General features: G+C 40.9%; 1 protein-coding gene and 1 non-coding gene across 2 annotated transcripts in view; one reads left to right on the plus strand and one right to left on the minus strand.

Annotated features, from left to right (window-relative positions):
• The window catches only part of MRC1 (mannose receptor C-type 1), a 91,140-nt gene that overhangs the window by 19,808 nt on the left and 44,254 nt on the right, over positions 1–27,078 (plus strand). Inside the window, 5 exon segments of the mRNA XM_075553409.1 lie at positions 2,987–3,100; positions 5,870–6,016; positions 10,583–10,768; positions 15,575–15,732; positions 17,412–17,522. Of these exon segments, the coding sequence (XP_075409524.1) occupies positions 2,987–3,100; positions 5,870–6,016; positions 10,583–10,768; positions 15,575–15,732; positions 17,412–17,522 (716 nt within the window).
• On the minus strand, positions 11,057–11,163 carry LOC142452048 (U6 spliceosomal RNA). Its single transcript, XR_012785112.1, has one exon. It is a non-coding gene; the product is annotated as a U6 spliceosomal RNA (small nuclear RNA).

Raw genomic sequence — 27,078 nt, forward strand, 5'->3', positions numbered from 1 at the left:
ATGAATGATCTCAAAATATCTATAATTCTCTTAATGAGCTATTATATTTCCCTATCATGACAAACCATAATAATTTAATTAAGCAACAGCAGACAAACCCCATCACCATCACTGCTGTCATTTTCACACAAAGCGCAGTCTTCACTGCCATCCATAGCATTACTAATACTACATTTCTGGAAGGCACGTCGCACCATGTCTTCTGGAATGTCTTCCCATGCATCTCGAACCCACTTTGCTATTAACTCTATGTCAGGCTTCATGAGATTTCCTCCTTTTGTCAGTCGGGCTTGACCAGATGACATCCATTCATGCCACATCCTTCGCACACGGTCTTTAAAAGGCTTATTCAAAGATACACATCATAGGACGGCTCTGATTGGTTAGATGTGAGTAAACAAACATTCAAAGCCCTGCAGTGTCAGGGGGGCTTTGAATAAACGCAGAGAAACGGCAATCACCCGTGAGATAACGGGCACTCCTCCCGTTACAGCTCACTGGGGTACCACTGGCCCCTGTACAAGCCAAACCCCAGTTTTTCAGCACATTTTTTGTGCTGAAAAACTCGGCTTATACACAAGTATATACGGTAGTTCTCATGTTAATGCATGTGTTAAATGACTAGTGAAATAAAAGGAAATCAATGATCAGACAAGCGACTATAAAATAATTTCATATAGGATGATCTTTTTCAAATCACCTCATTAGAAGAAAGTGTTGCTTTTTAAGGGATGCAGTCAAAAAAAGACATTAAAAAAAGGATGCAGCCATGCTTGATGATACTCATCGTAGCGAACTGAAACAAATACAAACACTTCTTATTTTGAAAATGTCATTTCCTCGCCATTGGTTTAAAATATATATATGTTCCAACTTGGGCAAATCAGATACTGAGTCTTCAGTGTCAGATGGGAGGAGTGGGTTCTCACATGGAGCCTTGCAAAGACTAATATTTAAAGAGCAAAGATACTTAGGAGAGATAGTTGCCGAGTTCCTTGTCTGTATTATTGCTTATTTTACAATAGCAATCACAGGCATATTTCCTTTAAATAGGGATTTAATATATTAGAAAGCCCCATGAATCCCTGGGCTTCATTCATGGTCTATCTACTACTTCCCTCCTTGTCTCTGGACACAGGTATCATTCATTTTCACCCTTCCCCTCCTCCTCCCCCAGTCCAAGGAGCCGGGTAGCTCTGTGCTTAAATGCTTTGTTACCAACTGGTGTAGGTGGTTGAAGTGACCAGCACTTCCTGGGAGAAAGATGTGGCAGTCTGCTTCCATAAAGAGTTCCGTTTTGCAGTTCTACTCGGTCCTAAAGGGCTGCCTCTGAGTTGGCATAGACTCAGCTGGCAGCAGGTTTGGGTGCTCAATTCTCCCATCTGTGAAATGAAGGAACTGGACAAGTTGACCTCCCAGGGAACACAAAGCACCCTGTCTGTGTAAACATTCTGCCAGTTGTTGAGCATTCTTTTTCTAGAACCCTCGATGAAAATAGGTGCATTTGAGTACATTTTTGTTGAGTTTTCACATGCCAGTATTTAATCTCATTTATATTTTATTGTTCTATTTTTCGAAATTCAGCGAGAAACTCCAGTGTTGAATTCAGTTTCGTCACTGAGCATCACTGGACCTAATCAATAGAAACTTAATCAGTGACTTCAAATGGTACTCTCTTGGAAACAGAGCACAGCATTTAGGTTACATGATTCCCAAGAGAATAATCAGCTCTCTTATGGGATTGAAATGCAATTAATGTTAGGGCTGATTTTTGGCATTGAGTCACCCTACCCTTACTCATTTGAATTGTGACACGAATCTACAACATTTGTGTATAATGTGTGTGTTCCTATTTGCAAGGCAATGATCCATAGGGGCACATGTTAGTGACTTGGAGATAACCCATCAGAGCTGTAGAACAATAGAGTCTGTTATCATACAGAACTAGGTACAAATGTCAGATCTGCCACTTGTTAATTGCACATGCCATTTAAATTCTTGGAGTCTCAGTTTGACTTGATCTCTGTCATGATGATGAGAGTATTTTAATTAATTGTTTGTGAGGATTAAATGAGCAGATAAAGTGCTTAGACTAAAGTTCATGCATCATAAATGGCAAGTATTATTTCAAAGATTTGGTTGGTGAGATTGATAACAGTAAATAAATACTAGTCTGCTTATATTTATCAGCATATACAGATACTTGAGGGGTATATTGTATTAAGGCCTAAGCAAAATGTATCTTTTAATTAGCTCTCTTTTATCAACTAGAAGTTTGTACAGACAACAGAAAAAATGTATTGCTTATAAAAAGTTTTTATAAGATATAGGTAATGACATAGTAGAATGTTTAACATAGATGGACTGAGGTCAACATTGTCTATGACTGATTTTTATTATTATTTTTTAACTTTCACATTCGACTTAGCACCAAGTTTGAGACAATATAATTACCATAGATTAGCTACCTAAGTAATGAGCTACTCATGGTAGCATGAACATTTAATATTTAAAATATCTTATCATTTGAGTAGAAAGGAAAATTCACTTTGGAAAAATACCATGAACTAAAATTCTTCGAATTAGCTCTGGATGATGAAAAGCTCATTTAACTTTTTTATGAAAAGAAATGTTTACTTTTATACCAATGAAATTTTATTTTTACTTTAAAATGAAGTCAACAGGCCATTGTTTGATGCATCATAAACACCTTCTCCAAATAACAGACACACACATAGTACCTTTGAGAACGCATACAGCAGTCGTATGGCTCATGGACATTGAAACCAGTCAGCCTGGGTTGGAACTTCAACAAGACTCATAGTTTATCTATGCTGTTGAGCCTCTGTGTCTTTTATCAATTCCACAGAGGCAATGCTTCTACTTAGATTTTTGCAGTTTGTTTCAGCACATAATTCTGAGTTGGGTTGCATCTTTTTTGAATGTCATTTTTTGTTTTGTTTTTGTTTTTGTCATTATCTTCTAGGATTAACCCATGCCTTGACTTCAGGACTCTGGACTGGACTTAACAGCCTGAGTTTCAACACCGGCTGGCAGTGGAGTAATGGCAGTCCATTCCGCTATTTGAACTGGCTACCAGGTAGGGGTGAGCCCTTCGGTGACTGAATGAATACAAATGTAGTTCCGTTGACCATCCTGGAGGTTTCTGGGATCTCACATCGAGATTTCGAAGAGGACAATTGGAAGCTATCATCTAATATGGTCTACTTTCCACCTCGATGCTCTTTTTTTGGTGTGTTTTTTAGAGGTGGGGAGGGCATAGAGTGCTCTGAACTCTTTCTAAATTGTCATCAGATACAACCAAGGTCATATCCAAGAAGACAATAGAAGTCTTCCCTAAAGCAACTCATCAGAGGAACCAAACAAGCAATGATGGTGAACTGTTTCACCATTATGAATCGCTCCTTCGGGTTCTTTGCTGTGAATAAGACATCCTTCACCTCCAATTCTGACTTAATAGGAAAGAGTGAAATTAACCTGTTACTCATATCTGCTGTGCGTTATGTATTTATTTGGCCGTTGTGTATGAACCATTATGATAATAGCATTCTTTCATATGGCCAGACCATAGAATTTTTTCCCCTTTCCCTTGCAATTTCTGCAGACATGTGCATACTATTTAAAGATCTGAGGATATAATATTTAGAGTAGATATTAAACCATGGGAGAGCATTTTAAGGGATGCCATTTGGCTTAAATGGAGTAGATTTTCTATGAAATTCCACTTTCAATGAATTCCTTCTATGCATGATAGTCGCACTGCTTCCACCAGAGTGTTATAATCATAAACATTTCTATTTTCCCCTATACTGTGGGGAGTAAAGATCGCTGCAAGGGAATATAGGATGTTCTTCTTAAGGGTGGGACTGTCATTTATCTGTCTACTGTAAATGTACAACACGATATTGAAATGAAGTTAAAGACTACCAGCTGGGTTCAATCAGTCAGTGAAATGGCGAGAGTGTCTTCTCTGTTGCTAGAGATTTATAAACTACTAGGAAGGTCAGTTAATTCCGTACTCAAAACGATTTTGGTATCAAACCACACGCAGTCTGAGAGTCCAGCGAGAAAATTTGGGAGATTAGTCTGAAGGTAAGGAATGAAATTGGAATGTTAACGAGAAAGGAAAAGAAAGGCCCTTCCTGATTAAACAGAGTTCCCAGGAAGCATGTGCAAGATTAAATATCTTTGGAAGTAGAGTGAGAACTTCTTCAATCAAATATTATAAACCATTTGGAATATTCGAGATTTAGTCAAGCATTCAACTGATTGCTTAACAATGGTGCAGCTATTAAAATTCATGCTCATTTGAAGAGAGGTTTTATATGCAGTAGGTAGACTGCAAAATCAAATTACCGAAACTATGGTGAGCATTTAAAATGATCGCCAACTGACATGTTGAAGTTGGTGGAGGTTTTCTATTGGTAATTCAATAAATGTAGCAGTAAATACATTAATAGCTGAGCTGTAAATGTATTCTGATTTCTGGACATTTTTGTTTTAGTACTGCTTTACATATCTGCAAGTTCCCTTATCCTGATCAATGTTTGTTCACAACACCAGATTGTGTTAGTAAACATGTTCTAAAAACCATTTTACCCTCAGCACTAATAATTCCTTTTCTTTGCGTGCTATTTCAATGACTTTCCAAAATTCCCGATGAAAAACTCGATGGAGCAGGTAACCTGGCTTCCATTTTTCACAGAGTTAATGGGAAGTTCAGGCACAGGTTCCACAGATGTTAAAAATCACAAGGCGGGCTTACTAAGAGACTCACTCGCCCCGCCGGTCTTCAGGTGTGGGCTGAGGCTGTTTCAGAACACTGGGTTTAACATGATGTCTCAGTCCAGGAAGGAGCCCCATGATATAATGCTTAAATGATTGGTAGCTAACCTAACGTTTGGTGATTGGAACTCACCGAGTAGCTGCACAGGGGAAAGACCTACAGACCTGCTCCTCTACAGATAACAGCTGGTCCTACTCTGTCCCAGGGGGGTTGGTAGGAGCCCGAATCAAATCAGTGGCCCCATCAGCAGGATCGCCAGCCTGTTGCAAAGCAAGAGAGCTGTGATAACAGTATGGTATCAACGATGACTCCGTTTGCGTCTTTAATTCACTTTCAGTAAGAAATGGGATAGGAGTGTAGCCATTAAACATACTCTTCAGCAGGGTGCATTGAGACCATTATTCTGAAAAGAGTTCTTAGTTCTGGGAACCAGGCTCATCATGTAGTGCACGGGATGAGCCCGCTTCCAGTGTCTCCTCTCCTTTGTGTTTCTTCTCTGACCCCTGTCAGTGGAGAATGTTGTCCCATGTCGAGATTCTGTTGCTTGCCGCCCATAGTTGGCTGCCTTGCACTGGTGTTCGTTATTAACAATGTCTCAGATGGCTGGTTTATAACAGCATGCCCTCTTTGGGTTAGGGTCCTCTTTAGGACCCCTAAGATAAGCCAGTGTGAAGATGGTTCAAGTTCAAGGCCTTCTTTTTTAATAGATACTGTAGCGGGAGGAATTCTTCCAAAAATTCTACTTGTATAACCAACTTCTAGGTATTGAGATGATGCAATTCCAAGAGAACAGAAGGACACCATCTTGTCTGTTGCTGTTCATCACACACACACACACACACACACACACACACACACACTCTCTCTCTCTCTCTCTCTCTCTCTCTCTCTCTCTCTCTCTCTCTCTCTCTCTCTCTCTCTCTCTCTGTCTGTCTCTCTCTCTGTAGTCGCCAGTAGACTGATAACCATTCAATCACAGTGCTCAAGACACGAGGCCCTGATGATTTGTACATGTCACACTGATGATAATCCCATTTAATTTTCTTTTTTCTTTCCTTAAAGGAAGCCCATCAGGTGAACCTGGAAAAAGCTGTGTGTCACTCAATCCCGGGAAAAATGCTAAATGGGAGAACTTGGAGTGTGTCCAGAAACTAGGCTATATTTGCAAAAAGGGCAACAGTACTTTGAATCCGTTTATCATTCCCTCAGGTAAGTGATCCACTTGGACTAGAGCACGTACGTAAAACGTGTGACTCTGAAGATGCGCACAATTAACAGCCTCAAGGCGTAAACACTTGAAATGGTTCCGCCGGCTCTGTCCGTGATGATGGGGTGGACATAATGACCTTCCTCCAGATCTTCTCTGTGGTGGTAACAGCTGCAGGCCACTGGATTTCCCGAGTGTGCTGTGATGCTCAGGCATGGCGCCAGGCTTTGAGATCCCTGGCATAAATCGTGGTTTTCTTCCAGTGAGACAGGTATTTATTCTTCACACATTACAGAAAGGAAACAGATATTCGGGGAAGATGTAAACCTTGCACAAATAACAGACGTGCAATTCAAGTGAGGAAATAAAAGTAAACGGATGTTTTTCTTATGTCCTTACTCTTTAAGGGTCCAATTGGGTCACAATGCTATTGAATGTCTTCCACTGACATTTTCAAGGGAGTTGAATAAACAATATCCTGAGAAGCAACTGAATTTTAGTGTTAAGCTAGACTCCAGGAAAAAAAAAAATCCAGTAATGTTCTACAGTCTCCAATATAATTGTACAAAAGAGTTATGCTACTGTAATAAGGCAAGAATAAATACATACCTTCTTCACATATACTAAAAACAAACAAGCTATATCTTGCTTTCCATCACTGTCTTTTGGAGAAATACAGAATTGCTTAATGTTACTTTCCTTGGGAAAATGGCAGTGTGCATCTTTGACATTTTCTATGTGACTTTAAAACTACATTTAAAATACAAGGATCATTAAAATACTAAAAAATCCAATGGGACTAACTGATAATTAATAATATTTTCCTGCCACCCCATCTTTCTAGCCACTCAATTTCCCACTTTGGAGAATATTTCTTCCTAGATGTCTATAAATCCTTACAGAGTTAGTCTATGTATACATAAACAGACAGGTTTATTATAGTTTTTAATGTTCTATAAAATTTTAGCATATTATACATACTTACCATCTTTTATTTTTCACTTGACAACAGTTTTGGTATCATTTCATGTCGGTCCATAAATTACTTCTGCATTCCTTTAAAAATGTTTAATGGTGATTTTGCAAAAATTTACATAGGAAATTAGTTCTTCTTCAGCAAGATCTTTTTTTTTAATTGAAGAAGGACTTTTAATTGATATTTTTTCTTTAAGTTAACAGATTTATTGACATATAATTCACATATTATACAATCCAATAGTTTAAGCATATTAAAAAACAGTGTGAAACCACATTATTTTCCCTATTGTTTTGGCTTTTCATTTATTCATTTTTCAAATAGTTTTATTAGGACATAATCCAAACATCATACCATTCAATAGTATTATACCAAGAAGTATTGTACAATTACCTCCCCATTTTCCCACAACCTCTCCTGCCACGATACTAGAAACCATTACAGTATATACTCATGTATAAAAGCCAAGTTTTTCAGCACATTTTTAATGCAGTTTTTGTGGTAAAATTAGGTGCCTCAGCTGATAGTCAGGTCAGTTTATACTCGAGTATATAACTGGACAGTAATCTAGTTACTGTCTCTATAGATTTACCTACCCTGGATTTCATGTAAAGAATATACAGAACAAAAGAAAACAAAAACAACAACCCAACAACAGTAATAAAATAGAGCAGAGTAAAACCTCAATTGAAAATAAAACAAAAATATTAAAAACTAGAACAAATTTTAAATGAGTCAAAAGGGAGAACACAGGATAAGGTGTTGAGTGTCACTTATCTATTTCTATAAGTCATATTTGGCGCTAATGGTTACAGTTCTCACAATGTCTCTATTCTCACGATTCCCATTCTGGTTGTCCTGCTGCCTTTAATCTAGCTTCCTTGTCTGCCTCTGACCCTCCCATCTTTGGTGCTAAGGTAAAGTATGTCCATTTGGTATCATTTATTTAGAGAAGCACAGTACTAATGCGTGCTACTATTTATTTGATGTGTCTCTCTGCCTTTTGGCTGCTAGGTGATCGCCTGGATTGTGCATTCATTTATATGCCTGCACAATATCCAGTACATAGAGAGATGATATAAATATTTTTTACTGGCTCCCTACGGAAGGACTTTTATTTAGTCTTTTATGATCACAAACAAGTAGGCAGTCGATAGCTTTGTCCCTCCCATTTAAAGCACGTGATGATTCCTAGAGATGGATTTGCCTGACCAGAGGGTAGATGTGTTAACAGTTTGATACCAACATGGACCAAGGTCTCTAATGGATACAGGTGAGCCTCCCTGTGATGGGGACTGCTGGCACACTGGTGGCTCACTTTTACAGCTGTGGCCTTGTCCCATAGCCCTCAGTCTTATTTGCATTTCATCTCCTCTTTCCTTCCCATTGGAGTCCCGTCGTGGTACAATGGTTGACACTCTTGGCTGCTAACCAAGAGGTTGGAGGTTTTGAGTCTGCCCAGAGGCACCTGGGAAGAAAGGCCTGGTGGTCTTTGTCCAGAAAAGCAATCACTGGAAACCCGATGGAGCATAGTAGTACTCTGATGAATGGTGATGACTGGTCTTCCTCCCACAGGGATCTACCCATCTACCAGCCTTCACAGTATCGGCCTTCCTTCTCGGAAGAGCCCAGACCATTCTCCTCCGGAGGGTTAGGAAGCGCTCCTTTGGAGAAGAGGAGACTTGCCATTTTAGAGTTGTGTTGGTGCAAGACGCAGAGCTCTGTAACTTGACCCACTTGCTAAACCCAACCATGGCAGATGGCACCTTTGGTCAATGAAAATGCTACTAGATTTTCTTTCTGTGTTACTCTGAATTCTCAAGTACTCAGTAAATTGCTCTAATTTCTCTGCCCTGGCTCCCCTGGTTTCCCTTGCTAGCATTCACTTGACCTTGTTTTTTTGTTTTTAATATCTCTGGCCTTCCTGGAATAAATATTTGATCTCATTTATCAGTTCAAATGTACCAGAGTCTAGCCAGTTATATCTGGGATCAAATTACAGCGCACATCTGATCAGTGATGCCCTCAGCCATGAATTCCGCTCTGTGCCCCGCTGGTTCTTGCTGTTGGTCCACAAATCCCAGTTCCCCGAACTGCACTGTCCAGTTCCGTAGGCACGTCACCGCATGTGGCCTCGGCGCCCGTGAACTGTGGCCAGCTTGTCCTGGGATGCACCCGGGATTTCCCGGACTGCGAATAACCGGAAACGAGTGCAAATGCCTCATTATTTTTGCGGATTCTGTTTTTGATAGACGGAGCTTACAGATCTAGATGGACCTTACAGATCTATTCTTAAAGTTCATTTCATGTTTCTTTTTACTTTTGTTTAGTGTGCTGCGACTTAATTACCAGCAAATGCCGGTGGTTTAGATGCTATTTTTACTGGACAATGCCACTTTAGAGAAACACGCAGTCTCTGTGGTTTCCCAGGCCACTCCCCTGCATTTTACTTGGGTTGGTTGTTTCCATGTTTTCAAATTTGTTTCAAGTTCAACGTTTGGGGTCTCATAGGCCGTAGCAGATTCTCACATTATCCTCATTTTAGTAGGCAGCAAAGTGAAAAATTCCCACCAGAGGGCTCTAGAGCTATGCTAACCTCTTTACTTGTGTAAGCATTAGATAGGTGTAGACTCTAAATTGAATTCTGAGAAAAGAGAGTTTTGTTTTTTTTGTTTTACTATATGAGCTTTTTTTCCTATTACATTAAAACACTGTTTGGTCATTTTGCCTGACTACTAGATATTGAAGTAACTATAGCACACCACATCTGGGACTAAGGGGAAGCCTGCCTTTAAAGAAAGACGGAACTAAAGCATTTTAAAAAATGAACACACACTGTAGGCATATATTGGGCCAATCCAGGGACCCACTCATGCTGCCCTGCTGGCAAAGGGCTCATGGTCTTCCTGTCCCACTCCATTCCCTGCCCGACCACCAGTCTTCCTCATGATTGCCTCCTGAGTAGTGCCTCTCCTGTGGAGAATGACCCTCTGATGTCCATAGAAGAGAGGTACATTGCCATCTCTGAGGTCATGCATGGTGGTAGAACTTTGCCCTTCCTCCATTTGGACACCATAAAAAAATAAAACCAAGCCCCCTGGTGTGCAATGGTTAAATGCTCAAGGACAAAGATGGGGAGATCTCTTAGGAAAATGACAGCCTAGATCCCTAAGGGTACCGTTCTGCTCTTGTCATGTGGTGTTCAGAGGAGTGAAAATAGACTCACCACGCCTAATAAAAACAACCGCTACAGGCTTGATGACGGTAAACTGCAGATAAAATCACTCCAATGTATCCTAGCATGACCTTATTCTAAGTACAATGAAAAAGAGAGACATTTCCCCTTGAACTTTATGAGAAAGTAAAATTTAGGGTTCATATACTTTGTGTTCGAAAAGCAAACAAAATAGGAGAGGTAAGTTCAATCTATCTTTTTGTGAATACACAGGTCAAAACATGAAAACGAACCCCAGTCATTAATTACCTGTATCTGCACATGGTTCCACCTATGGAATGATCGGCAATGTGGTTTTAGGTTTTTGTTTTGTTTTTTTAAGTCTTTGGGTTAAATGTCTCCCATTCATTTTTTTAGAAAGCGACGTGCCCACCAGCTGTCCCAGTCAGTGGTGGCCCTACGCAGGCTACTGTTATAAGATTCACAGAGGGCAAAAGAAGATCCAAAGAGATGCTTTGACCGCGTGTCGGAAGGAAGGTGGTGACCTGGCCAGTATCCACAGCATCGAGGAGTTTGGCTTCATTTTCTCTCAGCTGGGATATGGTGAGAAACCCCACTGCAGCGATCTTCATCATTCCCACCCTCCCCAGCCCTGGAAATCATAACCATCCAGGTTAAATTGAATGCTTTGAGAACGTGCTACTGATATCTAACATTCCAAAATAACATCACAATGTTCAAGAGCCTTCTGATGAAAAAGAGATGAAATTCATTTTAAAGCATTCGATTTATACATAGTGTTTCATAGGGCTTATTTTCCTGTCTATAACCTGGATTTACTTTAAAGATGTCAACCATGCTTGATTGTGTGTGTGTGTGTATTTTCTTTTTTAAAATACGGAACGCTTCACGAATTTGCGTGTCATCCTTGCGAAGGGGCCATGCTAATCTTCTCTGTATCGTTCCAGTTTTAGTGTATGTGCTGCCGAAGCGAGCTCGTGTGTGTGTATTTTCAAGGCCCATATTTTACTTCACAAGAACTAGTGAAAGAAATTGAGTGTCGATGTAAGCCTTTCAAAAACATGTCTATGTCCATTGCAGCAACATCATTTAAGAAATTCCTAGAGAATGTGCTGACTAAATCATGATAAGGTTTTCAAAAATTGGCCCCCTTAAAAATAAAGAGAGGAATCACTGCCCCCACCCCCTTGCTTCTCAGCTTTCTTCTTCGGCTCAGTAGGCTATGAGAGCAGCCTGTGTTGCCGCCTGTAAACTTCTTCCTGACTGCGTTTACCTGCCCTGGAGAATTCAGACTAAGGCAATGATGTAATAAAAACCGGACATATCTGAATAATAGCGGCTTTGCCCTGGTGGTGGCCTGGTTATGCGTTGGGCTACTAACTGCAAGGTCAACAGTTCGAAATCACCAGCAGCCCCGTGGGAGGAAAATAAGCGTGTGAAGTGTCCCAGAAGCCCACTGGTTCAGTTATGTTCTCCAGATTTCCTATGAGTCGTAATCCACTCGACAGCAGTGAGTGAAGATTATCCTAAGGAGCATGGTGGCACAGTGGGCTACACATTGGGCTGGCAACCGTCAGGTCAGCAGTTTGAAACCATCAGCTGCTCTGTGGCAGAGACATGAGGCTGTCTACTCCTGTAAAGAGTGAGGGTGTCAGAAACAGACAGGAACTGTTCTACCCTGCCCTCTAGGCTTGCTCTGAGTTGGTTTGGCTTCCATGGCAGTGAGATTGGGTTTTTTTTTGAAAGCTTATCATGACACTTACAGAGAGTTAATAGAATTTGCCAATCCAGCTACTGAAGATGCAGTAGAAGCTGAAGTGCACATCTTGCTCTGCTTTGAGTGGTGTGACCCAGTCATAGATGAGTCCCACGTGTTTCATTGCTCTAATTATTGGGGGGAGTTGGATGGCAAGGTTGCTTTTGAACTCAGCTTTAGAACTAGTGAAATCTCAGTAGGTAAACCTTTTAAGTTTTCAACTGTTGAGAGGGAGTTGTTCCCTTAAACTATGGTTATGAAGGAAAAAGAAATTTGAGAACATGTTCAATATTGCTTATGAAGTACAAGCCTAGAAAATCTATTTTTACTCATATTGACAATAAAATCCACTTAAACAGGACACACGAGACCTTTCCACATAAGTGGTGTCCTCTCAAACTCACTGCAACCCTTCAGGACAGAACTGCCCCTGTGACTTTCCAAGACTGTAACTCTTTACAGAAGTTGAAAGCCTCATCTTTCTCCTGAGGAGCAACGGGTGGTTTTTGAACTGCTAAACTTATGGTTTGCACCCCAGCTTATCACCCACTCTGGCACCCAGGCTCAAGTGGAGTCCTAGGTGGGACAACTGATTCATGTGCTCAAATGGTGGCGCCGTGGTTACACATTGAGCAGCTAAACTCAAGGTCAGCAGTTCGAAACTTCTAGCTACTCCGTGGGAGAAACACGAGGCGTTCTCTTCCCATGAAGTTACAATCTCAGAAACCCAGGCCCTTTTTACAGGGTCACTGTGAGTCGGCACCGACTTGATAGCATTGAGGTTTAAAAAAAATTTTTTTTTTATTAATTTGGCGAGCCTACAGGTTGGAGGTTTGAATCTATTCAGGGGCACCTGGAAAAGACCTGATGACCTACTTCTGAAAGATCAGCTGCTGAATATCTCTGTCGTTCTCAAGCACACGTGGGATGGCCCTGAGTCAGAGCATCTGCACAGCCATGGCTTTGCACAGAAATGATGCCCACTGCTAGGCAAGCTACCCCGGCTGCTTTGTGGGACTCTGGCTAGAAATAGCATACTCCCCTTGCATATGTATCTCATAGGATCCAGATTGGGTTCAGGAATACTTGTAATTTCTCGAATGCTAATCGAGGGATTTAGAAGGTTAGTTTTTCACTGTTCTTGAACCCAAAATCCTGGAGTCGTACAAGAGGGCATTTTGAAACCTAAGTGTTGCTTAAGGGACCACAGCCTGCCAGGCTCGTGAAAGGAAAGGGGTGGAGGTGGGGGGATGGGACCTGTGCTGGCAGTGCCATTCAAGCTTCGTGGTGCTGGAAACATCTGCTGGGGCTGGCACTCAGCCCACCTGGGACTTCCTCAAAAGCAAAGCTTAGTGACAACTTTTAAGAGGAAGAGCCTTAATGGCTTGGGGAAATTCCTATAGAGTGTGCTGTTTTTCTCATTTTCAACTGCAACATCGTTACTCTCCCTCGACAAGGATTATTTTTCCCCTTTGTTATAAAATATGCTTTATTGTGTGTGCAGTGAAAGTGTGCATAGCAAATTTGGGTCCCATTGAGCAATTTCTTGTGACATTGGGCACATTTTTCACAATGAGTGGGCACTCTCATGATTTCCACTGTTTGCTTCCTTAGTCTACCTTCTCCATCCGGGTAACTTTCTCTTCTTTGCTTTAGGACAGTGGTTCTCCACCTTCCTAATGCCACGCCCCTTTTATACAGTTCCTCATGTGGGTGGTGACCCCCAACCATAAAATGATTTTCGTTGTTACTTCATCGCTGTCATTTTGCTACTGTTATGAATCGTTATGTAAATATCTGATATGCAGGATGCATTTTCCTTGTTACAAATTGAATATAACGAAGGCATAGTGAGGAATCACAAACACACTATGTGATTATATATTGTGAAATGTTGATGTCCAATGACAAATGAAATTTCGTCTTGAAGCAGGGTGCAGCATGGGGATCAGTCTTAATATAACAGCAGTAAACCACATTGCCACACTTTGGGACAGTCTGCGTAAAAAGCCAATGTCAGTGTGAAGGATGAGATAGCTCCTTTCTCACCAGATCATCGTATCTGCATGAGGGCAGACCCTCCTGGAGAGGGATAGAGGAGCGGTGTCTCGGTTCCTATGATCATCGGAAATATGTGTTTTCTCATGGTCTTAGGTGACCCCTGTGAAAGGGTCGTTCGACCTCAGGTTGATTATTTGGTCCAGATAGTTAACGATCTAATGGAGCAGAGGGAATGGATGATTCTGTTTATTTTAGGAGCCAATTGATTATTTGGATGAAAGGGGAGACCAGGCATGGCTCAGTTCCAGCTGTAGAGTCCTAGTCTTGAGTCCAGTCTCTACTGGTTTAGCAAATCTAACTTTTTGTTAGGACTTTGCGTTTTGCTCTACATTAGGCTCCCATTTGATCTGGGATCTTCAGTGAAGTCCCTGCTTAGAACACTGACAGAGGTAGCCTAGCACCATCGATCCCTCTCGCACTTAGGCTGGAGGAGGCCGTGGTTCAAGTGGGCTGTTTATTGGCTGGCAAGGACTTTTATTTGACCATTTACAGAACAGAAAACAGGCATTCATGATAGAGTGCCCCATGGTGCAAATTAAATAGAATCGTGTATTCTTTTGTCTTTATATTTGTAAATATTCATGTGTTTAGCCGTGAAATCTCATGACCTTTAATTACCTTTAATTCCTTCAAATGTGTTCCATTTTAATTGTTCCAGATAGAATATTTAAAATATCAGTGATGCTCTGCAGAGAATTTCAAAGCAAAATGATTTGCATTTCATATCCCTATCTGGTTTGTTTGGGCTTTCATTTGTGACTTGGATTTTGATGTTATGTCATGGCATTTCATGATCAAGGGGATTGGATTCATTTATAAAAATTCAGTCAATTCCAATTCATAGCAACCCGAGAGGACAGTGCAGTATAGCCGCTGTGGGTTTCCATGACTGTAAGCTGCTATCAGGTCAGAAAGCCTGTCTTTCTCGGGTGGTTTCGAACGACCAATTTTATGATTAGTAGTCCAGTGCTTACCGGACAGTGGTATAGATTGGCCCACAAGTATCAAGAGACAGCCTCGCTCCCCAGTTTATATCTCTCTGGGGTATCCTGATCATTTTTACTTCTGTCACAGGGATTGAGCTTTAACAAAGCGTCTAGAATGTTCTTGGTAACAGCTGAACTGTTCTCCTTAGCTGCCATTGAGTTAACTGTGGCGTGTGGCAACTCCAACAGACACGCCTAGCCAGTAGAACACAAGAGGTTTGTGGTTTTCATTATTCTAAGACATCCCTAAGAGTTAAAACTAGTCAGATCGATTTGTCCCCTAATAGGCGACCATCTTTTCAACGGTGAGTGCGGTTGGCATAGTATTTTCTAGATCAACGAGGTAAATGATTTGTAACAAAAAAATGTAGCCTCATCTGTTGGAGGTCATGACTCACTGACCTCCATTTCAGAACAGAGCACACAGGTCAGATGAGCACTCAGAGGGCAGTCTGTCCAGCAGTTAGACTAACAGAGGGAAGACAGTCAATGTTGAGAGAGTAGCAGGCTTCCTTTCCTGATAGCCTTCTGACCTCTGGAGAACAGTTTGTGTGAATGACTTTGGTTTTTTTTCTTCCTGCTTAGAGTCAACCGATGAGTTGTGGATTGGTTTGAATGATATCAACATTCAAATGTACTTTGAATGGAGTGACAGGACACCTGTAACGTTTACTAAATGGCTGCCTGGTGAACCAACCCACGAAAACTACAGGCAGGAAGATTGTGTGGTAATGAAAGGCAAGGTAAGACACCTGTCATTACAGCTATTTAGCAAAGTCAAGTTCTTAGCACCCAAAATGCTCCGAGGGATTATTTTTTTGTTTCCTTCTCCCTTATTGATGTGGTTGTTTACATGGTTTCTATTCTATGAACATGCATCAACATGGAACTACAAGTCAAATTCGATCTCCATCAGTTGGCTGGCAAAGTACTTCTTTCAGAGGTCTGGTGCACAAAGGCAACAGACAAAAAATGTGGATTCAAGAAAATATAAAAATACATGTGCAATCTTGATTGGTCCAATCAGAGCTCTGCCCCAGAACTAGTCCAGTAGATCCTGGGCTCTGCTTTCTAGATTCTGCATGTGAAGAACTAGATTTAATTTTTTTTAATTGAATGCAGGTGGTGTCAGACTATCACGGCTTGCTTCTGTGTTCTCAATATGCCCTTAGCAACAAGAAGTTATCATAAACATATCTTTTGTTAGCGGGTGACGAACATGGTGCTGAAGAGGTTGGATTTTTCTGTTACATATTTCCTCAATTCTAAAATGGTGATACGGAGTGTATCTACCGCACATGGCGGTCATGAGGATTAAGCGGGTTAATAGCCATGTAGTGCAAACTTATTACACTGGCTCCAAGTTTTATTCAATCACAACTGGCTCATTTTGTGTTGTTGTTTTCTCCCATTCTGGGTTGTTGTTGTCGTCATTACCAGCTGAAAGTTTAAGAAAAGGATAGGGTTTAATTATCTAAAGTTTTGGCTTTAGAGTGTCCCAAGCCGAGGCTACCAGCAAGCACCATGCTTGTAAGGATGGAGAGAAGAAGACGGCAGGGAGGAGAGTGGGTGGGGACACCAGTGTTGAGGTCTGATAAATGTGGATGAGCCTGGGGGTGACAAGGTCAAATTTTCAGTTTCTGAATATTCCCGTATTGATTTGCTACCACTCCCGTACCAAATGACTACCATCTTGGAAGTGTGGAAGAGCAGGCATTTATTCTCTCACAGCTCTGGAACCTGTGTTGTGATTCACGATATCAGCAGGACTAGGCTCCTGAGTGCTCTAGAAGAAAAACCTTCCATGTAGCTCCAGGTTTCTGGCTGGCCCAGGCAGTAATTGGCCATCCTTGGTTTGTAGATGTCTTGTCACAGAGCCTCTTTCCCTGATGTTTCTGGTCCCGTCTTCTTTTATAAGGACAACATTCAGGACAGACCAGGTTTCCATCTTATGATGTCTGTAAGGTCTTCATGGGTTAATTTTTGGAAATAGATGCGCAGGCCTTTCTTCCTGGTCCACACTAGTGTGGAAGTTCCACTGAAGTCTGCTTAGCATCAGAGGCACACGCAAGCCTCCTCTGAGAGGTGGTGGCTGTGTTTGAGGTGTTCTGGCCAGGCACAGAGCTTGGTCGTGGAAGTCAAGGATTCTACCTCTGAAGCACCAATGCCTCACCTGTCCCTTTAGGTTCTTCTAAATAGTGACTTGACCCAAGGCATGAAGACCTACTGGCATGCCTATCATGTCTCTTGCCATTGTTGTATCCAAATTGGCTCTTTATGGGCAGAAGCTAAATGTACTTCTGCTTTTACAGATGTCAAGGTCTCTTAATAACCTTGAATCTGCGTTTTCCTCATCTGAAACACAAGACAATTGCATTCAAATTAAACCCCCTCCCACCCCCACCCCCCTTTCTCCCTGCAGGATGGATACTGGGCAGATTCGGCTTGTGAGCAGCCTCTTGACTACATCTGCAAGATGAAATCGCAGAACAAAGGTCCAGAAATAGTGGAAGTAGAAACAGGCTGCCGGAAAGTGAGTACAGAATGTTCACAATGGTTTATGATCAGCAACTCTTCTTTGATAGCCTGAGCTTGCTTTCACTGAACAAGGCCTGTAAACGTTGCTTCAGTTAAAAAAAAAATAGTTGCTTCGGTAATGCCCATAGCCAGATGTTTCAACTGCTTAGTGGTCAACAGTTTTGTTTCAATTTGTCAGGGCTCAGCGTCAATGTTCTCCAAACGTTTCCGTACTTGGTGACCGTGGGGTGGCTTGCGGACAGTACTTTTTAGAAAGTCCTGGGCGGTGGGAGGAGAAAGAGCAGGGATAAAACAACACAGAGAATGCAGGCTGTCCAGGTGTCCACAAGGTATTGGTAATCAAAGGTGCTAGGGGTTGTCAAGAATATTTCCAAAAAAAATAGTAATTTATAATTTATCAAGGGGTGACGGGGTGGGGCATGGAGGGTAAAAAGAGGAGCTGATATCACGGGCTCCAATAGAAAGTAAATGTTTAGAAAATGATGATGGCAGCATATGTACAAATGTGCTTGATACAATTGATATATGGATTGTGATAAGAGCTATAAGAGCCCACGATAAAATGATCTTATAAAAAGAAAGAACATTTCCAATAGGTAATCTTAAATCGCAGATCACAAACTATTGTAAGTCATCCTCCTTTCTGGACACTATTTATGCTGAGCTGACTTCTGGTGAAAATTCTTCTCAGTAAATCCTTGTAAGGGGAGATACGAGGCCAGGACCCTTACATGGTATTGGTGATACTGAATTAAATGGAATAAAGTCATATAACACTTCAACTCATATAATGCTTCATTTTTACCTGTGGAACAGAGGTGCCAATCCCTACAGCCCTTCCATTTCTTTGAGGATAAAGGATTGTCGTGAACTAACTTAGAAACATATTTTTTAAAACTATAAGTATACAGGATTTATAGTTATTATTTTCCTGTTTGCATCTTCCTCTTTTTTCATTTCTCACTTCTCCTGGATAAAAATAAAGTAGCAACCCATCTTCTCTCACAGAATGTTATGTTACATTGTGACCAAAAAATCTTGAAGGAAATATGCAGCACTAGTAAGTCATAGAGAAAAATGGAGCAAGTGGAAAAAATGACAGAATATTAGCTGTACAAAGGGCATTGGAGAGATCAACACCAGCCTCTTGATTGTGACCTTCTGGAAACTTTCGTAGAGTCACACAGAGGGAGGCAAGCACCCAGGCCCTCTGTCTCCCATGCCACGAGATTTATTACTAATTGATTTATTCTGTCTGGATCACATTTCTTTTTGTACATCATCTATTTTTTGTTTATCATATGCCTTTTATACATTATTTGTACACAATTAGCAATCGTGTTAATGACTTTTATATTATTAACCCAAGTTATAGAGTTTTGTTTTTCTGTTAATTGCCACTTATTTGTCATCCATAACAATAATCCAATTTAACCATTCCAAGCCACAGCCATAGCCATCTAGTCAATTTCAACTCCTATGGACCACATAGGGCAAAGGGAGCAGAAAGCCTCATCTTTCTCCATCAGAGGAATTGGTGGGTTTGAACTTCTGACTTTTCCATTAGCAACTCTATCCATAACCCACTGTGCCACCAGGCTTCTCGTTTAATTATTAGAATGAAAGCAATGAAAATAAAATCATTGCAATGGTTAATAAATGATCAAATACAGTTATTATGCTCTCAATGATTTTGCGGGATAATATATACTTCCTAAAGAGATAGGATAGGAAGCAGAAGCCCAGAGATGAGGATACTTTGGTTAGATTCAAACATATGCTCTAGGAAGTGTCTCCCACAAAAGGCAGACATGCCTAGAGGAGGGGAGGGGGGAAATCTCTTCATTCATAAAGGAAACTCTGGAGACAAATTTTTGTCTAGACCAGAAAATTTGGTGGAGTAGGGGGCTTTTAAAAATATCAAACCACAAGCCTGTTTTCAAACAGATGTGGGGGTCAGTGTTTTGCTACCTGTGTGGAAAATGCAGAGCCGAGAAACAATCATGAAGTGGCCCCGGTGGGGCTGTACTTCAGGATGCCTGCCATTTGCAAATATATGTACATGCTGCTGGAAAGAACAACGAAATGGCATGTACATGAAAATGCCCTTCCAGGTGACAAGAGTAATCTAGAACATAGTCTGTGTCTATAAAACTACCATATATACTTGAATATAAGCCGACCCGAGTATAAGCCGAGGGTACCCCATTATTACCTGGGAAACCAGAAAAACTGACTGACTCGAGTATAAGCCTAGGGTGGAAAAATGCAGAAGCTATTGGTGAGTTTCAATAATCAAAACAAATGAAAATAAAATTACTAAAAACTGAGACATCAGTGGGGTAATGTATTTAAATATTTCTTTTAAATAAAAAACATAAATAAAAGAACAACAAGTCATTTCACATTAGTAAACCAGCACAGTAAGTGGCAAATAGGTTCAACAAAAACAATAAGGCATCAACAATGAAACCTTAAGAGTACTATTCCCTGAGCTCAATCAGCAACCAAGCTAAAATGTAAAGAGTTAAAATCCTTCAAAACTGGGTTCCTCATCATCATCCGTAGCCCAATGCAGAGCTTCAGCTGGTGTGAGGTCATCATAGACACTGTCCTCACTGAGATCGCCCTCATCACCATCACTGCTGTCATTTTCATACAAAGCGCAGTCTTCACTGCCATCCATAGCATTACTAAGACTACATTTCTGGAAGGCACGTCGCACCATGTCTTCTGGAATGTCTTCCCATGCATCTTGAACCCACTTTGCTATTAACTCTATGTCAGGCTTCATGAGATTTCCTCCTTTTGTTAGTCAGGCTTGACCAGATGACATCCATTCATGCCACATCCTTCGCACATGGTCTTTAAAAGGCTTATTCAAAGATACATCCAGAGGCTGCAGTACAGATGGTAAACCCACCTGGAATAATGGCTAAAGTAACTTTACTAGATTTTGCCAATTTTTAAAAAATTTGTTATCTGATAGGTGGCCTCTGAACATATCCCAAAGAAGTAACAATGGTTTTTTTCTTTAAGGCTGCTCCTGCTCATCGGTTCCAAATATCTTCCAGCCATTTTTTTGATTCCATCTTCATCCATCCAGCCTTTAACATGTGCACGCACAGTGATTCTTGGTGGGAAATTGATATTTTTAGGAAAGGTCTTTCTTTTAAAAATAATGTCAGGACGCAGCTTAGTTCCATTAGCCAAACATGATAGAACTGTAAAGTGTTGTTTTTTTTCATTTCCTGTGGTTTTGAGAAAAATGTTTTTTTCTCCTAAAGTTGCCACAGTTCTGTTGCTTGGAAGATCAAAAGTCGTGGCAGTTTCATCCGTATTCCCAATATCTGCCAGGTCATAATTATAAATCCTTCTTTGTTTTATAATAAATGACTGGAATGACATAATTTTTTCTTCAAGGTCTTGTGGCAATTTCTGGGAAATCTTTGTTCTTTGTCTCAAACATAGGCCAAAGCTATTCATGAAGCGGTGCACCATCCTGCTGACGCAGCAAAATTTTCAATGCCTGGTGCTTTATATTTGTCATCCTTAGCCATTTGTAGTGCACGTATGTGGATTCCCATGTGTGTTATGCAGTAACCATTTTGACGACACTCCATAATCCATTTATGCAATTCACTCTCTAGAGCCCCATAAAAAGACGTTAAACCACGATGATGAGCTTTTATAGCTTTTGGAATCTGTACCAAGTCAGCCTTCATTTTCTGCCACTCCCTCACTTGCTTTTCGTCAACACAGAATTCCCTACTTGCAATACCGTTATTGCTCTCTTCTGCTCTTGACACAACCATCATTTTGAAACCAGCCTCATATGACTGATGTTTTTGTTTTGGATCAAGAGTTTCCATTTGTAATAGGATAAAAAAACAAGGCTTTGAAAAAGAACTTTCATGGTAATGCTTGCCCAACCGCCCCCCCCACACACACACACAACGTGTTAGCTGGGAGGAGGGAGAGAGTCCGTGTGGGCCAGGGATGCAGGATGTGAATTAACACAGAGACCAGAGGGGAGAGAGGGAGGGCAGTCACAAACACATCCTTACCAGTTCAGCTGCCGGCATAAGTGAATCACTAAGGGTGCTTCTGTGAATTGGAGCAGACCAAGTCACAGGACGTCTCTGATTAGTTAGATGTGAGTAAACAAACATTCAAAGCCCCGCAGTGTCAGAGAGGCTTTGGATAAACGGAGAAACGGCAATCACCAGCTAGATAACGGGTGCTCATCCTGTTAACTCGGGGGGCCCCAGTGAGATGTTACACCTCGCTGGGGTACCACTGACCCATGTATAAGCTGAACTCCAGTTTTTCAGTACATTTTTTGTGCTGAAAAACTCGGCTTATACACAAGTATATACGGTAAGCCCTCTGTAAGGGGGTCCCCTTAATCCAGGCTGGCTAAGAGTCTGACAGATTATTTTGAAATATTGAGTTATAAAATATACCACCAGGATCTTCAGAGGTGGAGTGCATGGGAGTGGGGCCCTGGAAAAACAATTCATAAGATGGAGAGTACATGTTTGACCTCCCAAGGTACCATAATGTGTTAGTCTGGGTACTTTAGAGAGACAAATCCACACAAACCCATATATATACGAAAGAGTTTAATATAAAGGGTAAGTGCACATCAAGAAAATCTCAACCCAGTGCTGCCCAGTCCACAAGTGCAACATTAACCCATATGTCTGACACCAATCCACAAAGTCCTCCTCCATCTCAGAAAACACACCCAATGATGCTGACTGCAGGAGGAAAACAGTCAATGAATGTGTAAGCATCTCAGCACTGGCAGGGGTCTCCACATGGCTGCTCCAGCATCCAGGGCTGCATCGGGGTAGGTCCACGTGGCTTCTCCTTGGGGATGTCTTACAGGAAGTGAGCCTTGCCAGTTGAAGCAGGGACCTGGCTAAAGCTGGTGAAGCTGCACCCTGGTCCGATGATCACAAAGCAAGAGACCCGAGAACTAGAAAGGAAAGGCTCACTGAGCCATTTATCCGTCCACCCTTCAATTAACCCCACATGTGTTTATCGTCTAGGTTGGCACAATAAACTAACTCAACAGGCTAGATCCACCCCTTCACTCTTACTCCTCAAATTGACAACAGATTATATAACCACCACAATATTGTCATAGGTGCTACATTTTGGTTGCTTTAACCTGCTATCTCTTTTTCCAAGACATTGCTTATAACCATTCTATGTCCTTATGTTTTAGCTATAGCTCTTGTAAATATACATATATACATATGGGTATGTGTATGTATGTATATAGACTTATACATACATTCTTACTTTTAGTCTAACTGGAATAACTCTGGATTTTAAATGGTAAATTAATTCAGATTAATTTTTCTTTTTTTTTGTAGACAAATTTCCTTTTATCTTTTCAAAACCATTTTATTCGGAGTTAATACATATATCACATCATCCCATAGTTCAATCACATCAAGCAGTATTCTACAATTGCTACCAAAATTAGTTCCCAAACATTCTCTTCCTTCTTGAACTTCTTGACATCATCTTCATTTTACCACCCACCCCCACTCATTGCCACTGTACCACCCAACCCCCTGCCCATATAGGTTCTTGCTGTCCATATAGGTTCATCATTCCTGGGTTTCATAGACTGAAAAAACAAAAATTCACGAGAGTCACCCCCAATGACAAAAAACAACTGAGTTAAACCCCACTATGAACAAACAAAAACCAAAATACAGAAAATGTTGAAAAACAGATGAACTTTTCTTACTGATGTATTTGGATTTATTTTATTTATCATCCTTTTTCTATTTCCTTACTCTTCCAACTTACATGGGGTCTGTTGAGTATCTTTATTCCATATTTATCCTTCTATAGATTTAGAAATTATAGCCTTTTTTCCACTTTACATTTTTGACGTGCCTTCCTCACCTGACAAGCTAAAGCTCATCACTCTTTTTATCTGTTTACTAAAATGAGGATCTTCACTGCATTTTTCCTTTCCATTGTATTTTTTAAAATAAATACTTTTACTGGGGGCCCTTACAGCTATTAGAACAATCGATACATCAATTGTATCAAGCACAGTGGTACATATGTTGCCATCATCATTTTCAAAACATTTTCTTTCTACCAGAGCCCTTGGTATCAGCTCCTCTTTTAAAATATGTTTTATTATTTTGAAATAACTTTTGACTTCTAAGAAGTTACACAATTATTACAGAAAGTTCCCTTGCTCCATCTATTCAGCATCTTTTAATTTTAACACTGTTGAGAAAAAAACTTCAGCATATTATCACAGAGCGTAACATTGATATACTATTGTTAACTAGACTACAGAGTTTGGGTTATTGTCTGCTTTCTTAGCTTCCCAAATTAGCTACAACTGCTGTTTTCACGGGGAATTAGATGTGGATAAATTAAAACGTTCTTCAGTTTCATGCTAGTCCCACTCATTCTCCTGTGATAAAATTTCTTTTTATCAAAATAAATCCCTCATTTGCTTTTGTTTTTTTTCCCCCCACCAAGTGTCTGGAAGTGTATAACTGATTATATCTTTACTTGAGAATGGCATTAATTGATTATTGCTGAGTAATTGTGGTAGTTACATAATCTGATGTCATTTTGAGGATTAAGAGTGGAGGGGTGGAGTCTATTCTGTCACTAGGTCATAGCCAATGAGGCCTCTTTGTGGGCATGGCCTTCTCCTGAGGATTCTGGGAACTCCTTTATTCTTTCTTGGAGGCGGGAGATACTCTCTCTCGGCTCACTCCCTGGGAGACATTGCAGCTGATAAGACACATGGAACTACCATAGTTCTCTGAGGTGGAAGAGACCCTTGCCAGTGCTGAGATGCTTCTACCCGCCACTGGATCCACAAGACTTCCCATCCTCTGGCCTATGATCGTCCTGCATTTGGCTTCGTTGCATGTGTTTCGTGAGTCTGAAGAGGACTTTATAGATTGGTATCGGACATATGGGCTAATATTGGCCTTATGGACTCAATCTGGACTGGGTAGGGATGTTTTCTCAATATTCAGTTGCGCTTGTCTATAAAGCTCTTTCTTGCACACATATGAGGTCTCTCTGGATTTGTTTCTCTAGTCCACCTAGACCAACACAGTAATAATGTATCTAGGTTGGCTTTGAATTCTATAGTAACAGTTGTTTTCAGAAAGCACTTTAAATATTACTGTTTGTAGCCATTATCGTTGTCATTAGAATTCCTGCTATCACATCATTATCTTCATCTTTTTTTTTCTCTCTGGTTGATTTTGAGATCTTTTCATTGTCCTCAGCATTTTACAGGCTCATCACAAAGTGTCTAGGATCAGAATTTTAAGATTTGCTTGCTGCTTACTGTGTTTCTTCATTTTGAGGATTCATCTCATTCTTTAAGTTCTTGAAAGTTCTTAATCATTGACTTTATTCTTTACCCCTGAACTTCCTCCTAGGTCAATGCCCACCTTACTTGTGCTACCATCATTTTTTTATCAACATGTTTTTAACCTCTCTGTTACATTAATAAAACTTACAAATTTTCTGTGGACCCATGTTAATTAGGTTTAATCTGGTCATTGCATTTTTTCCCCAAACCAAATTGTATCCAGCTTTATTAAAGATACTTTTCATAAACAATCATGGTATACAGGCAGGACATGGGCAGACGATCGTTAACAGCATATAACAACTTTTAAACTCCCTTCTTCGATGGACTACCAAAATGAGAAAGCCACTGTAAAACCCAATGAAGTCTTCAGCTGGTGCTCTGACCGGGGAAGGTTTTGAGTGAGGGTGACCTTTCACATTGAGCATGTTGTTTTAACAACTTTTCATGAGCCGACCCTGACGTTCAGAAAATGAAATGGACATGGCAGAATTGCCCATCTGAACAAAGGTGGCGCTGCTCGTTTGAGGGATGCCATGAGGACGGCGTCACTGGAAAGTCCAGATCGCCAATAAACTAACAGCCAATGTTTTGAGGTCAGGTCCCAACAAGTGTCTGGATTTGTGGAGTCAAGTCTGTGCTGAAGGCAGAGAGGAAAGAGAAGAAGGGGTGGAGGATGTTAAACCACAGCTGTACTTTCCCCCTCACAAGGTGTGTGTGCCAAGGTGGCGAACATGGGTCATGTCAGGGAATCCCCCCTCCTCCTGGAACCCCAGAGGGAGTCTCTCAAAACTAGCAGGGCAAAGTGTTGTTTTTCACTCCATCCAGCTTTGGAGACAGCGTATTGACATTTGTCCCTCCCCACAAAAGACAGCAATGAGGTGTTCTGTGTGCTAACAACATAGCTTAAAAAAACGTAAAACAAAATCCTGCATTTTTATAAAACTTGATAAAAAATAGTATTTCAAACTGTACAGTCACCAGAAGTACACAGTTATCAAAAATGCACACACTTCACTTAGCATCTCCAGCACCTTCAGCTCTCTGTGCCTGGTCTGTTGGCATCTCCATTTTCTGCAGGGTTGTTCCTGTCTTTGCCAGCATCAGTTTTCCCCTTTTTCCCTTTAGGTACCTTCTCTCCTTTCTTCGCAGGGGCCTTTTTCGGCTTAGGCTCTGGTTTTGGAGGAGCGGGTTTAGCAGATAACTTTGCTGATCTCCTCTGAGGTTCATCCTTCACCTTGACTTTATCTCCCTTAGCATCCCCTTCAGCCTTTCTCTTGAGCATGGTGACGACGGCGGCGGGGCGCAGGCGCTGGACGAGGGGATGCAGCGGCACGCAGGCTCTTGTCAATCCGGGGGTCATTCTCGCCTCTTCTTCACACTGCTCCTGGTCATTGCATTTTAACTTCATGTCTGCATTTACTTTCTAGAAATATTGTTCCCTCTCTTTACCAAACATTCCTGTGTTCATAGCACTTTGCCTTTTTTCCACTGCTGGTTTTATTTCTTCTTTTGCCTTTGAAATAATCATCAACATCTTTAAAAATAATGTTTTAGATTTACCTAGTAAGTTGGTGATTTTCTCTTATAATAAGCTATTTCCTCCCCAATATTGTGCAACATCTAAGGATAAAGCAGTCCTCACTGGGTGTCTTTCTACCCACCCATTCTACTAAATGCTATGATCTCATATGAATCTGTTGAGTGATTTTGTACTTTGCTTCCTTGGCTGCTTAAAATTTTTTCAATTTTTAGGTAATTTTATTCTTTCGCCTGTGGATTCACACTATGTTGATCATGTAAATTATGTCTCTAGAAACCATCTGTAGAGGGAACATCCCTCTGGGCTCAGACTTTTATTTAACCTGTCAAATAGGTGTTTGTTTTCAAACAGAAGACTTTTATTCCCTGCATCTAGAACCCCAGGCAGATGAGAAGAATCTTTGTTACTTCCTGGCTCTGTGGGTAGACTGTTCTTGCTCTCTTTTCATGGGAGCACCGCCATTAGTGAGTATGTTCCTTAAACTAGAGTGTAACATGTGCAAAGACCTGGGATTAGAAAGCCAAAAAGGTCTATCCTTCTCAGCATACCTCACGTTGAAAGAATGGAAGAAATATTCAAGCCTTAAGTTGCGACACGCAAAGATTCCTCAGGCAAAATATT

The sequence above is a fragment of the Tenrec ecaudatus genome, chromosome 6 (assembly GCF_050624435.1).
Source record: "Tenrec ecaudatus isolate mTenEca1 chromosome 6, mTenEca1.hap1, whole genome shotgun sequence".
Classification (NCBI taxonomy): Eukaryota; Metazoa; Chordata; class Mammalia; order Afrosoricida; family Tenrecidae; genus Tenrec; species Tenrec ecaudatus.